General features: G+C 32.0%; 1 protein-coding gene across 1 annotated transcript in view; it reads right to left on the bottom strand.

Annotated features, from left to right (window-relative positions):
• Positions 1 to 13,076, bottom strand: part of LOC129949684 (alpha-catulin) — a 38,446-nt gene extending 25,370 nt beyond the window's left edge. Inside the window, exons 1-2 of the mRNA XM_056061280.1 lie at positions 12,833 to 13,076; positions 584 to 779 (exon numbers count right to left, since the gene is read on the bottom strand). Of these exons, the coding sequence (XP_055917255.1) occupies positions 584 to 779; positions 12,833 to 12,841 (205 nt within the window). The 5' untranslated portion in view covers positions 12,842 to 13,076. The remainder of the gene's footprint in view (positions 1 to 583; positions 780 to 12,832) is intronic.
• Positions 13,077 to 15,996: the final 2,920 nt, after the last annotated feature.

Here is a 15,996-nt window from a genome sequence, read left to right as displayed (position 1 = left end):
ATCGAACCCAAGACGTCTGGCATAATAATCCAACGTACTTTTTTAAAATTAATTTTTATTAATTCCATCTTAAAGTTAGACAAAAATTCATAAAACTAGCCTAATTAACCATAACTTACTGGTTTAATAGGGGCACTCTAAGTTAAACAATATAATACCTAATTCTAATGCCTTTCGGCCCTATGATCTATTTTACTGTAATTAATTTTATTTATTAGAAAATAAAAAACTAATGTCAGTATCTTTTTTCAATTTTACTTAAAAACTACATAAAATAAGGTCCTTAAAATAAAACTTAAACTACCTATTCTACCTCTAAACTACTTAAAACTAGAATAACCACAGCAACAAATCTAACTATCTAACATTTCTTGTTTTTCTTAACAAAGTAAGTAATTTTGTGCAAAAGAAGACAGACATAATTTCTACAATTTTCTTATGATTTTGATACTTTATGACTTAAAAAATAGTGTATTCAATTCCAATAAAGAAAATCTACGGAATTAATCACCCTTGTATTTATGAATCATAAATGTCATAAATGTCCGTTTATTTTCACTATTATATGCATACAGTTAGTTACCTGCTGATCGTGCTTCATTGCATGCCTCATGCATATCCGTCCTTATCTCTGCATTGTTTTCAGCTATAGACTCGCCAACTGTTGCAAAACGTTCGACAGCCAAGCTGACTGCTTGTCCGATGCGACACATAACCCGAATTGTATGATCGCATCTTCCAGGCTGCCAATCACCTCTTTGATGAACTATATTTGAAATCTAAAAACATGCAAAATAAAATTCAGTTAAGTTTTTCATGAGTATAATATGCAAATATACTTAAAAAAATCAAGCACAAGAAAGATTTTGTATTAAATAGAAATGAACATGGGTTCTCCAAATGAGTGGAATATTTTCAAATTCATTCATAGGAAATATTTGAGCTTAACGTTAGCAATTGCAAAAATAAAAAAAGAGGCTAACTAAGGTAACTAAGGTTTTTTTTATAAATCGAAAAATTAAATTTATTTTATACATATAAAGGGGGTCCCAAAATTAACACAAGATTTTAATTTGCCGCCATTTGTGCAGTGAAGTGTTGGCAACCCTGAAAAAAAAGCAATTTGACAGCTAACAGTATAGGGTTATTAAAAATTGAGCGTTGATAGAACAACGTGTCTTCATTATTAAAGAATATTTCAAAAATAGTGAAAGCTTGGCGGTTGCAGTTCGAAAATTTCATACAAAATATGATGGGAATAGTGTTTTAACTTCGTCAACTGTGAAGAGATTAATTAAAAAAATCATGGAGACTGGATCCGTTGGAGACGCCAAACACACTGGTCGTCCAAAAACAAGCCGTTCAAATGTGAATGTCGAAGCAGTGCGTGAGAGTCTTGCTGACAATCCAGGAACCTCAATTCGACGTCGTGGACAAGAATCGCAAATTTCAAGAACCTCTCTACAGCGTATACTCACCAAAGATCATTGTCTTCATGCTTACAAAATTCAATTAACACAACAATTGAAGCCTAATGACCATGGACAGAGAAGAGAGTTCGTTGAATGGATTATTGAACATCAACAAATGGACCCTGATTTTTCGAGCAAAATCATCCTAAGCGATGAAGCACATTTTAATCTTGATGGCTTTGTCAATCGCCAAAATTGCCGCATTTGAAGTTCGGAGAACCCACATGTGATTGTCGAAAAACAAATGCATCCACAACGGCGTGACTATATGGTGTGGATTTTGGGCTGGAGGCATAGTTGGGCCACATTTTTTTGAAAATGATGCTGGTCAAGCAGTGACTGTTACTGGTGCTCGACATGATTACACAGTTCTTTCTGCCAAAATTGGATGATATTGATGTGTCCAATGTGTGGTTTTAACAAGACGGTGCCACATGTCATACAGCCCGTGAAACAATTCAATTAGTGCATGAGACATTTCCAGGTCGTGTACTCTCTCGTTTCGGTGATCAAAATTGGCCTCCTAGATCGTGTGATTTAACACCATTAGACTTCTTTTTATGGGGTTATTTGAAATCACAAGTCTATGTCAACAAGCCCACAACCACCCGTGCATTAAAGGAGCAGATTCAACGCTGCATCAACGAAATTCAGCCACATTTATGCAGAATGGTCATGGAAAATTTCAACAAAAGAGTGCGCATGTGCATGCAAAGCCGTGGAGGCCATTTGTCCGATGTGTTATTCCATACATAACCCTATCCTATGTACTTTACGAGTCAATAAAAATATAACTATCAAAAGACTAAAAACGGCGTTTTCTATTTAATTCAAACATGCGTTAATTTTGGGACACCCTTTATAAATTAGGTGGCGACAGTTACACAGAGCCAGGGGTGTAGTGGCGTACAACTCTCAACCATGCCTGTGTGCGAGTCATGTTCATGACAGCAATAACTCTTGAAAATGCCAGCCTAAAGTACTTTTCATTTGTAAACGGTACAAAAATGTATTTAATTGAATGCGCCCTATAACAAATGCACGATCATTGAATGCATTCATTTCACAATTTATTGACAGATCGCTCAACATCTCAAAATCATCATAATCTTACGAATAAAATGGAATTGAATTTTGGAAAAAGGTTGGTTATCATAAAAACGGTTTAAATGAATATTGTTTGTCATTGCCAAAAAAATTAAATCAATCATTTGAGGTCAGGGGTGGAATCGGCTAAGGTGAATAATGATAAATGACAATCAAAATGATCAAATTTGGTCTACGTAAGGTGATAGTCAAATTGATACCTAAAAAGCTGTCACCAAAAAATGTGAAAGTCGTTTTCAAACAAATTTGTTTATTCCAAATAGAGCTACCAGACGCTTACACAAACGGCTGGAAAATTTTCTTAGTTCACTTTGTTTGTTTCTTAAAAAAAAAAACACATTCCTTTGACCGACAAAGCTTAAGACATTCCCCAAAAGCAAGCAAAGTAAGAATTTTATTCAAAATCAGCCAATTTGATACTAATATTTATATATTTTATAGGAATTAATTAAAATTGCACCAATGCAACAATGAATTTTGACAATTTGAATCTGAAATTGTTCAATCGAATTGAATTGCGTTGAATATCTTTTCATAATTGAATCCAATGATAGGCAAAAATATTTGAAAATACTTTTTACATTTTTAAAAATATTGGTGGGTATTCGTCTATCTGTAACTGATTACTACTCCCGTAAGATGTTAAGAAAAGAATTATCCAAATTCCCCCACTTGCAAAGCTTTCTACTCAGAAAAATTTAATATTTTTTTGAGCCAAAAATTAAGATTGTTATTGGATTGGATTAAAACAAGTTTCTGCTGGGTTTGGTAGTTGTTACTTCCACTTTTACTTTTAACCATTTAGTAAATTATTTCCAGTATAAATGCTGCAGCCTTTTGATATAGTTCAACAATAGTTCCCTATATGCTTACTTAATTGCAAAAATGAATGATCCTTTGTCTTTAAACTGACGACCACCATCATTTACTGTCGGTACTAAGGCTAACTATATAGACAAATATATTTAATAATGCTTAGATCAGATGAGTAAGCCAGTTATTGAAGAAAGTGCAAATTTCGCTCCTGTGCCGAAGCTTATATTATGCTCATCGAGTAAATAGGCGAGTTACCATTTTGGTAGGCCAAAGTTTATAAATCCAAAAATGGGCAAAGAATTGAGTTGACTGCAAATGAAGTCCCTTATGTTGTCTGAAATTACCCAATGTTAGATTAATAAGGAAAATTCTTTCCAAGATTCCCTTACACCGAGCTGCAATAATTTTTTATATAAACACCTCAAGCTTAACGTTTCCATAATAACTGACAGCTTTCAATATAACAGCACCTCATTCACAATTGTGATGAAGTATTTAACACCTTTTTATTTTCTCCAATTGTTGAAAATAAAAGTTTGACCCATCAGGGCCACCAAAATTAAATGGTTTTCTTAAAAAGAATGGTATATTTTTCCCGATTAAATGGGTTTTGAAGAACTGTAACAACATAACTTTCCGTTGTTCGTGAAGAAGCGGTTTTTTTTAGTTTAATTCGTTTAAGATGCCTTGAATTTTAATTGCAGTTCTTTTTACCTTCCTTTATTTTTAATCTGTACAAATCTTTATTTTTTATGTGAGAATAAAAGCCATTGGCTGCGTTCAATCTCAGACCGATAGGGTACCCGGATACCTATTTGTTAGTGTTTTACGTGTAAGATAACAGCTGATCAAAACAGCTGAGATGTCAAAAAAGGAATCCAAGAATTTCTGACAGAACAGCTGATTCAACACATAGTTGAATTTCAAGAAACTTGAAAATTGATTTCAGCTGTTAGTATTTGTTGGTAAAACAAAAAGATACAAAACGTTAATTGAAGTTGTATTTGAGGATGTTCTGTACATTATAGCCGATAAGGAAGCTATTTGTCTCCGAATTTTACTAGGTAATAATGATCTATTTTTTAAACCTCAAAATTGACTTATTTTGTTCTCGTTTTGCAGATGACCAATTTGCTAGGTTTAACTTATCCTGTTCCCGAGGTAGAACAAAATACAGGTAAATGTATATTAATCTTGGGGAAATAAAAAAATCTAACTTTTCTGTTTTTATTTATAAAAGCAGACAGAGGCGGACAGCTTGTGAAGCTAGAAGCAAATAAGGTACATAGCTTTCTTTAACATAGTTTACAGATTAACGTTATCTCTTATTTATTAAATTGTTACGCACATATCCATTCATCATCGTCCGACGAATCAGTTGAATTATCCATTAAATATTTTATCTTACAGCAATTTTGACCTCAAAGCTTTAATGTTTCTCTGCTTTTTGTGAACAGCTGAATGTTGTTTTTATTTTTTGACAGCTATCTCAATACAGCTATCCAACTTGTTCAACAAGGTATCTAAAAATCCACATATCCAAGATACCCTTATCAACACGAGAATGAACGCAGCCGTTAAGACTTTGGCCTAAAGTACTTTTCATTTGTAAACGGTACAAAAATGTATTTAATTGAATGCGCCCTATAACAAATGCACGATCATTGAATGCATTCATTTCACAATTTATTGACAGATCGCTCAACATCTCAAAATCATCATAATCTTACGAATAAAATGGAATTGAATTTTGGAAAAAGGTTGGTTATCATAAAAACGGTTTAAATGAATATTGTTTGTCATTGCCAAAAAAATTAAATCAATCATTTGAGGTCAGGGGTGGAATCGGCTAAGGTGAATAATGATAAATGACAATCAAAATGATCAAATTTGGTCTACGTAAGGTGATAGTCAAATTGATACCTAAAAAGCTGTCACCAAAAAATGTGAAAGTCGTTTTCAAACAAATTTGTTTATTCCAAATAGAGCTACCAGACGCTTACACAAACGGCTGGAAAATTTTCTTAGTTCACTTTGTTTGTTTCTTAAAAAAAAAAACACATTCCTTTGACCGACAAAGCTTAAGACATTCCCCAAAAGCAAGCAAAGTAAGAATTTTATTCAAAATCAGCCAATTTGATACTAATATTTATATATTTTATAGGAATTAATTAAAATTGCACCAATGCAACAATGAATTTTGACAATTTGAATCTGAAATTGTTCAATCGAATTGAATTGCGTTGAATATCTTTTCATAATTGAATCCAATGATAGGCAAAAATATTTGAAAATACTTTTTACATTTTTAAAAATATTGGTGGGTATTCGTCTATCTGTAACTGATTACTACTCCCGTAAGATGTTAAGAAAAGAATTATCCAAATTCCCCCACTTGCAAAGCTTTCTACTCAGAAAAATTTAATATTTTTTTGAGCCAAAAATTAAGATTGTTATTGGATTGGATTAAAACAAGTTTCTGCTGGGTTTGGTAGTTGTTACTTCCACTTTTACTTTTAACCATTTAGTAAATTATTTCCAGTATAAATGCTGCAGCCTTTTGATATAGTTCAACAATAGTTCCCTATATGCTTACTTAATTGCAAAAATGAATGATCCTTTGTCTTTAAACTGACGACCACCATCATTTACTGTCGGTACTAAGGCTAACTATATAGACAAATATATTTAATAATGCTTAGATCAGATGAGTAAGCCAGTTATTGAAGAAAGTGCAAATTTCGCTCCTGTGCCGAAGCTTATATTATGCTCATCGAGTAAATAGGCGAGTTACCATTTTGGTAGGCCAAAGTTTATAAATCCAAAAATGGGCAAAGAATTGAGTTGACTGCAAATGAAGTCCCTTATGTTGTCTGAAATTACCCAATGTTAGATTAATAAGGAAAATTCTTTCCAAGATTCCCTTACACCGAGCTGCAATAATTTTTTATATAAACACCTCAAGCTTAACGTTTCCATAATAACTGACAGCTTTCAATATAACAGCACCTCATTCACAATTGTGATGAAGTATTTAACACCTTTTTATTTTCTCCAATTGTTGAAAATAAAAGTTTGACCCATCAGGGCCACCAAAATTAAATGGTTTTCTTAAAAAGAATGGTATATTTTTCCCGATTAAATGGGTTTTGAAGAACTGTAACAACATAACTTTCCGTTGTTCGTGAAGAAGCGGTTTTTTTTAGTTTAATTCGTTTAAGATGCCTTGAATTTTAATTGCAGTTCTTTTTACCTTCCTTTATTTTTAATCTGTACAAATCTTTATTTTTTATGTGAGAATAAAAGCCATTGGCTGCGTTCAATCTCAGACCGATAGGGTACCCGGATACCTATTTGTTAGTGTTTTACGTGTAAGATAACAGCTGATCAAAACAGCTGAGATGTCAAAAAAGGAATCCAAGAATTTCTGACAGAACAGCTGATTCAACACATAGTTGAATTTCAAGAAACTTGAAAATTGATTTCAGCTGTTAGTATTTGTTGGTAAAACAAAAAGATACAAAACGTTAATTGAAGTTGTATTTGAGGATGTTCTGTACATTATAGCCGATAAGGAAGCTATTTGTCTCCGAATTTTACTAGGTAATAATGATCTATTTTTTAAACCTCAAAATTGACTTATTTTGTTCTCGTTTTGCAGATGACCAATTTGCTAGGTTTAACTTATCCTGTTCCCGAGGTAGAACAAAATACAGGTAAATGTATATTAATCTTGGGGAAATAAAAAAATCTAACTTTTCTGTTTTTATTTATAAAAGCAGACAGAGGCGGACAGCTTGTGAAGCTAGAAGCAAATAAGGTACATAGCTTTCTTTAACATAGTTTACAGATTAACGTTATCTCTTATTTATTAAATTGTTACGCACATATCCATTCATCATCGTCCGACGAATCAGTTGAATTATCCATTAAATATTTTATCTTACAGCAATTTTGACCTCAAAGCTTTAATGTTTCTCTGCTTTTTGTGAACAGCTGAATGTTGTTTTTATTTTTTGACAGCTATCTCAATACAGCTATCCAACTTGTTCAACAAGGTATCTAAAAATCCACATATCCAAGATACCCTTATCAACACGAGAATGAACGCAGCCGTTAAGACTTTGGTCAATTTTATCATCTTTTTCATTATCTTGGTGTCCCTATGTAAATTATTTCACTTAAAACACTTAAATATTTGATTTAAACTATCCAGTTCTTAAAAACGCTCATAAACAAAGATTAAATTGTTGTTTTACCTATTCAGTTGTCTAAAAAATAAACCTCTCCTTTACGTATGAAATACTCTACAAGTGGGTGAAAACAAGACTCGGAACTCTATCTGTTTTTTGTAAGTAGTAGTTAGCAACAACATAAATACATATGTCCCAAAAACCCTCAATACTTGAAAAATTGTGAAAAGCATTTTCGAAAATGTTTGTGCCTATTCAGTTGAAGCGGAGTGTATGTATGTCAGTGAGAAAAGTTTCCTGTTGGAATCCACCTTAAAATGTAGTTTGACAGAAATCTATCATTGGAATTTTAAAAAATTGCACCGAATGAATTTCGGATTGAAAAACAAAAAAAAATGTTTATTTTACAATATTTTTATTTGTACTTTATACACGTTTAACTTAAAAAAAAAGGGTAGTGAAGTAAATTTTAAAATTTAAAATTAATGAAATCTAGGTAGAAACGGCGATCTCATTTCAACCTAGCCTGAGATCCAATTAGCACTGTAGTGCGCCATTTTGAAATCTAACTATACCCGTGTTTTGTTGGAAAATCTATCAATAGTATAGTAGGGTCTTACACGAATATCAAAAACAATGTGCGTAGTAAGAATACTACCGATAAAAGTTGAAGTAGAATCTTACTACGGATGGGTTTTTGACTTATGTTATTTCGTTCTCAAATGTTGGTACGATTGACATTGCATTTGGATCTCGACGGATGGGTTCGTTGAGTAGTTGTGCATTTGGAATCATGTGTTTTCCTTTTGGGCAAAAAAAAATAATCTGTTACTGTTGATATTATTTAGTTTTGTTAATGAAAATGGACTAACTGGGCTTATTTTGCAAGAGAAAACAATAGAAAAGATAATTAAGTTTTGCTATGTTTTACACCAAATATATATCTCAGTTTAGATTAAATAAATATGTTTGGTGTTTCCACCACACAAGAAGATTTCAAAATGATTAAGTTTGTCAACACTTTCTAAAATGGTGTTTCGATTTTTCTTATGAAGTGCAAGTGAGATAGTTTGATTCGTGTTAAACAATGAAAAACTTAATACATAGTTCAGCACCATATCCATCCATGTGCATTTTTCTTTTTTTAATTTGATTAAAACAAAACTATATTTTTTGTAAACAAACATGGAAATAAACAGACCATAATGCATAATGCATTATCTGTAAAACCAACTGCTCTACACAGGTTTTTCTTCATAAATTTTGACTCGACTCCTATCCCCGACCGGAATCGAGGCGAATCCAGCTCATTTCTATTCGATTCAGGTATATAAAGAATTTATGCGAGCTTCAAACTCGCTTCAACACAATATGTTCTTATTTTATATCAAATTATTTGGTTAAAACTTTGAAATCGAATACCGCATTAGTTAGTTAGTTTAGTTTAATTGACTTCTTTATATCTTAGCATAATAACATTTCATAATATTAATTTCTAAAGTCTAATTGGTATGGCCTATTTGGCCGTCTACCAGAGTGACATATTATAATATGAATTCATTGGAAAAATGCAGAAATTGTTAAAATTTGTTTTGTTTACTATTTTATATAATTAAAAATCTTCTTCAATAATAGTTTTTCTATAACGCAGTGCTGTGATAACATAGTTGTAAAGTCCATCCCATCCCTGATCGCCGTTGAGTATGCTGAGCATTTCTCCTTCTTCCAAGTTGCGAACAGGATATATGTATTGCAATAAAATGGAATGTATCTTCACGCGCTTTCAAGTTACATAGACTACACAGTAAAGGCAGATCTGGTCGGTGGGGTACAAAGTTGAGACTGAGTAATTCTCCTCTTGCTTTGAAAATAATATTTATTTTATTTAATGAGTTCTTATTTAGAAGGTACGAGTTCTGTTCAAGGTTATAGTTAAGACGATTATAAAAGCATCCAGACAGAGAAGAGCTGGCTTCCGATGCATATCTCTCAAACAAGATGCTTCCAAACTTTTCGAGGATCTCATTGAACTTTCTCCTTAGCATTTACGGTTGTTCCGTTGAGGATATGTTCATGGTTGTACCACATGTTTCGGCGAGGTTAGTCCATTCTTCGAACATTGATCCTTTTCCTTGGATAGCTGCTCTTAGAACTTTTTTTGGTATCCGATTACCATCAATTTCAAATACCTTTACAATATAGTTGAAGTGTATTGCGAGGGTATCCATAATCAAAGGTGGTGTACCTGTTTCTAGGTAAGTAGTAGTTTTTGGTAGTCGAAGTATTCTTTTCACAAAATATCTTAGGAATTTTTCCACATATTCAAAGGAGGAATATCCCCAAACATGCGTTCCGTAGAGCAGGATTAACAGTTCTGTAGAGCGGAACAACTTTTGCTTAGCGCTGTGCTCAACATACCCATTTCTGAAGCACCTTTCCCATAACGAAGAGATTGCGCGCTTGGCCTCCACCAATTTTCCCTCCAGATGTTGTCTCATATTCAGGGTTGAGGTAACCAAAACTCCTAGATATTTGTACTAGCGCACAATGTAGATTGTCTGTCCGTTATATTTCCACTGCACATTTCTTGAATATCTGCCACCCCCACTTCTGAAAATCATCATCTTCGATTTTTGCAAATTAACTTCCAGATTCCATCGATTGCAATATATCGCAAGCCTGTTTATCATCAGATGCATGCCATCTACTGTTTCGGAGAATAGCACGATGTCATCTGCAAACATAAGGGCTGGAACAGTCAATCATTCTACAGTGATTCCACCTCTCACTTCATCAGTAATATCATTTATGAAAATTATAAATTGGAGGGCGCTAAGAATACAGCCTTGCTTAAGACCAGTTACTGTTGCAAACTCCTCGGATATAGACTCGCCATCCCAAACGTAAGCTAAGTTGTTGTCGTACATCGCTCTTAGCACATTTATAACTTTACTTGACACACCTGATACAGAGAACTTGTAAAAAAGAGCTTGACGGTCGACAGAGTCAAAAGCTGCACGGAAGTCTATTAAGAAAGCGTATAATTTCTTCTGCTTCCTTTTATAAACATCAGCAATGTTCAGCAGTGAGAAAATATGGTCTATGGTTGAATAACTTTTCCTGAAACCAGCCTGGAATTCCGATAGAATGTTCTTGTCCTCCACCCACTTCGACAGTCTGTTGTGAATAAGTCCAGCAAATAGCTTAGCGCAGGTGTTAAGAAAAGAAATCCCTCTGTAGTTTGCTGGGTCCTCGTAGCTATGTACCTTTTTTGTGAAGCGGAAAAATAATTGACTTAGGAAAACCTTCTGGAACACATTACACAGGCTTCTTTTCTTGGTTTTGATAGTCAAGTATCAAAAATCAGCTTACACGATTTCACCTCTAATCTGACTTTCGCTATTTTTTTTGGAATTTTTTGATAAATTATTCTGCCAAATATTCAATTGTATCAATATAAAAACCGGACTACTGCAGATCGTTTTTTTTTTTAATGTAGCCTTGATCTAAATATCCGTTGAAAGAATACACTACATATGAAGTTCAGATCCTGAACAATATTTAAACTCACTTGTCAGTTAATTAGTTGGTAGTTTTGCATACGAAAACTGAAATACATTTTGACTATTCTATAAATAAACAAAAATTACTACACAAAGACGCGTAGTAGAAGACGAAACAATTTTAATATACGATATTGACAAAATATAATTCAGTAGCATTTGAATGCACGAACTCATTCATACCTAAATAGTATTTACTAATCCTTACATTGGGAAGGTTCAGGCGACATAAGGGACTTGAAAGTAAGGCAAGTTTTTAACATCTGATTGGCCAGCTGCCAAAAAATTGCCTTCCAATTAAGGCAACTTTTTTGGAAACTTGACTGGAAAGTTAGTCAAGAAAAATCTCCCTAACTATCAAGTCAAGTCAACTTATGTCAGAATGACAATCGATCATGTTTTTTTAATTAACTGAAAGTTCCTCTACAATTCATTTATTTTTCGCACAATTTCATTTAAAATTGTATGTATGTAAAAGGATTTCTCGTCAAATTGGAAAAGAAATAAGTAGCATTTCTTTACAATATGAAATGCAAATTGGGAGAACTGTTCTGTAGACAATAATGTTTTTGGTAGTTTTTTTACGGTAAACTAAAGGTAGAATTTATGGAAGTAAAGTTCTGAGTTTGAAGTTTATGACACTTAAAAAACTAACTATTTGACTTGGTCAAAATGTACGTTCAAGGAATGCAGTTGACTGCAAATGAAGCCCCTTATGTTGTCTGAACCTGCCCATTATAAAAGCGATTTTTAATTGTTTAAATTGGAAAAGCTTGGATGAGACTGGAAAAGTTTTTTATTGCTTCGGTATCTAGTCAACTTAGTCGTAGAGAATTGACTGAGGCATTTCTGGACACAGATAATTTGTATATGTAATTACACATAAGATGTTGGACCAATTATGCACCATACAAAAATTTAAATCGATGCTAATAAGATAAACTTTAAAAGAATGATATTATTTACATTTGAATTTATTTTGTTTAACTATTGTTTCTAATTAAAGAATTGTATTTTATTAATATTTTGAATATCAATTTGGTTTTGAACAATATCTATTTAGTTTAAATTTATTGCCAAATCTCTTCCAAAGTAAACTAAACTAAAGTTAATCACTTGAGCTAGGTTCTCCAAGAGGTTATCACCACTATATGTATATGGAACTATATTTATTTAAAAAAAACTAAAACATACAATTATATTCCTACCTGCATATCTTACTTATAGCTCCACTTGATTCAAATACGGTTTTTAAGTCGATTATAAAAATAAGTACCAACACAAAATTTATTTATCCAGTATTCCCAGAATTTTAACTATATCCCAAAATAATGACAAGATATATACATGTCAATATAATAGCTTTCGAACAGCTAAACTTTATAAGTACCTATATATTTTTTTTATTCATTAAAGATCCCAATGATTCTGTAAATTAAAACAAAACCTGCCCTTTAATTTAATTGTTTGTCTGTATATTTCAAGGACTATTTTAATTACAGCTACACTCACTTCTATGATCTATCTTTTCTCACGATAAAAAGACAAATATTATGTAGTGTTTTTTAAGTGTGTACATGAGCTCGTATAATTAGATTTAACAAAGTCCTTTGTTGTCAATGTTCTCAGAAGTTACCTGTTCTAACTAAGAGGTAACAAAATCTTATTTCATGTATCATACCTTCGACATTCCTGTATTATGTGTCAACTTTTTGAGAATTATTTTCACAATTCACTTTGATTCATTACCACTAACTTCTTTAACTTTGAAAAAACTTTACTTTTTCGTTTAACAGGTATTTTTTTTTTAATATGGAAGGGTTCCTCAACTATATTTACAAGACTTTCTATTTTTTCGCAATTACCAATAACCTTTTAGGTCGAAAATAAAAATAATACTTTGAATATGTTATTAGCAGTTAAGTTAAGCAAAGTGTATCGATTTTTCTATGACATGGTAAAATGTTTTTGATAAGTTTACGCTAAAGAGCTTTTGAAAAACTGAGCTTTTACCAGATTAGGGTGCATTTTTTTTGACATTTCCAAATCAAAACTGTTAAGCTTATCCATCAAAAACATAAATGTTAAATTTAGAGAGCGTTAAACTAGCTCGGTTAGTCATTTAGTTCCAGGTGACATACTTTTCGGCTGTAATGCGCAAGTGAACCTCGTTCTTCTTCTTGCTAAGTGATCGCTTTAAGCCCAATTTTTTTACAACGATATTTTACATACGAAAATGAAAACATCCGAGAACGAAAACAACAACTTTTGGAGGATTCGTCAATTTCTCGTAAAAAGCAGAACCCGTAAAAAAAACTTTAGATCGCACAGGCAGGGATTGAACCCAAGATTTCTTTGGAAAAACTAATAAATAGATATATTTATTAGTTAGTACTGATAACTTCCAAGCCGGTCTGTTGATTTTTGTTGCTTAAAAGTTTGAAGGTTTTCGTGTTGGGTTAAAAAAGTTGTCAGTTGAATTATTCTTAAAATTTTTTAAATTACCAACAATATTTTTCATATAAAAAAATAGTTTAGTTTGGAAATCTAGTTTTGTTAAATACAAATGTTAGAACACTATTTCTTATAAGTTAATATTAGTTGGAAGCCACAATCTCAAATATTTGAAAAGATATTTGTGTCGAAAATGAATTTTTACCAACTTTTGTTAAATTTTCTTTTAAGTTTCTATTTTTTTGTGAAAAAAAACTGTCAATTCGATTTTTCTCAAAATTTTACCGAATGTTGAAAACAATATTGCTTATAAGATAAAATAAGTTTGAAGCAATAATCTTAAGTTTTTGAAAAATTATTTGAGTCGAAATTCAATTTTTACCACCTGTAAGTAATGTTTTTTTATTATTTTATTTTTTATAAAAAAAACTGTCAATTCGATTTTTCTCAAAATTTTAACAGATGTTAAAAACGTTATTTTTCGTTGCACAAAATTGTTTTTGATATAAAATCATTTTTTATTCGTAAAATTTTCCAGGTAACTATAAAAAAACCGTTAATTGGATTTTTTTCAAAAAATATACTTGTTTGGTATCACGTTACACTACATTATATAAAATTTAATTCAAATCTGAAGTGTTTTTGGTTCGTGAGATATTTAGGGTTAACCAAAATGTTCAACTTTTTTTAAACTGCTATAGTAAAAAAAACCACCCGCGCAATTTTCTTGAGAGCCCTTTTGCTTCTTTCTGCCTTATTATCTGTATGACAAAACTTATTTGAAGTCGATATCTCTACTGGTTCTTGAGCTATGGACGACGAAAAAACGTCGCGAACGTACGCACGTACGCACAGACATCTTTCTAAAAATATTTTATTTCGACTCTAGAAACCTTGAACGTCGAAAAATGTCAAAATTTTCAATTTGACAAATCGGATCAATTACAAATACTTCCTATGGGAAGTTAATATGTACATATATTCTACTTATGCTCGGATGGTGATTTCGGCTAAAGTGATTTCTAAAAAATTGATTGATTGAATCTAGATTTATTAACACATTTTTTGATCAAAATGTAAGTTCTAAGGGTGTCTTAAGCATTGACATCTGACATCAATTGTCATCGTTTGTATCATCCACAACCGTTCTTTTTTAGGATTTTCTTTTGAAAACTCTAAACTAGTTTTAGTCCTTTAGAGAGGATGCATACGGAAGAGTATTATAAATTTAGCAAGTTTAAGTAAGAAGGGCTCAATACAAGTATTTTTTACTACAAAAGGAGGTCTATCTACCCTCGTTTAGGCGGACCAATTTTATAAAAAAAATATTTACAGTTATTAATTATACTTTTTATAAAAGCTAGAATTTATAACAAATTTTTATTTAAGTTGTTTCAGTCAACAGTTTTTGAAAATGATTGACTTCAAAGTCAAAATTTATGAAAAGAAAAGTTTCAAAATCGCTTTGAGTATTATACATTTATATTTCTCATGATTATGTAAATCGATTAAAATGTAATTGATGTAGTTAATTGTTCTTACTATATTTTTCATTAAAATTGAAAATTATTTGTTTCTATGTTTTCTAATTTTTGAGACAATTGAAAGAAAAGCTACAATGACAATACAAAGGAATATGTGTCTAAGGACTTGCAGCAATTTTTTAGAAAGAAGGCATCCATCATCAGTACACGGTTCAATACACAACCCATCAAAATGGTGTAGCAGAAAGCTATAACCGAACCCTTACTTAAGCAGTGAAGTATGCTACTTGATGCTAAACTTCCAAATCGCTTTTGGGGGAGAAGCTGTGTTAACAGCAGCACACAGTCTTTAGAAGACTCCAATTGAGTTGTTGACTAAAAATAAACCTAATATGAACCAGAAATGGGATGACAAAGAAGATGTTCTTGTTTGATACGATCTCAACTCAAATGGTTATGGAATACCTGATGAACTAATAAATATTATTTATAAAGACCTCCAAAAACATTTTAAGATGAAGGACATGGAAGAAGCAAAACATTATCTAGGTATACAATTTTGAATATTCAAATCGAACAGTTATGCTTCTTGAATCTTGAGTCCAAGCGAAGAAACAAGTAAGAAATTACCAAATATAAGCTTATGTCAAGCTATTGGGTTATTACTCTATATTGCTAACCCTGAGGCTCCACAAGAATAAAATCCAATCCAGCTTCTCTTCTGCAATCACATCCGCAATCCATTTTTTTTTTTTTTTTTGACTCGGTATATTATGTCTTGCCATGAGCAACTTCAAATGTCACATTTGTAATTAGAAACGTTGTTTACTTTTTTGTTCATTTATCTTTAGTGTCGGTAGTTATTGGTTTTGGGTGAATCCATTTCTCGAAGTAAGGGAACTTCATG

This window comes from Eupeodes corollae, chromosome 3 (assembly GCF_945859685.1).
Source record: "Eupeodes corollae chromosome 3, idEupCoro1.1, whole genome shotgun sequence".
Classification (NCBI taxonomy): domain Eukaryota; kingdom Metazoa; phylum Arthropoda; class Insecta; order Diptera; family Syrphidae; genus Eupeodes; species Eupeodes corollae.
The sequence above is the reverse complement of the archived record's forward strand: the minus strand, read 5'-3'. Positions and strand labels throughout refer to the sequence as shown.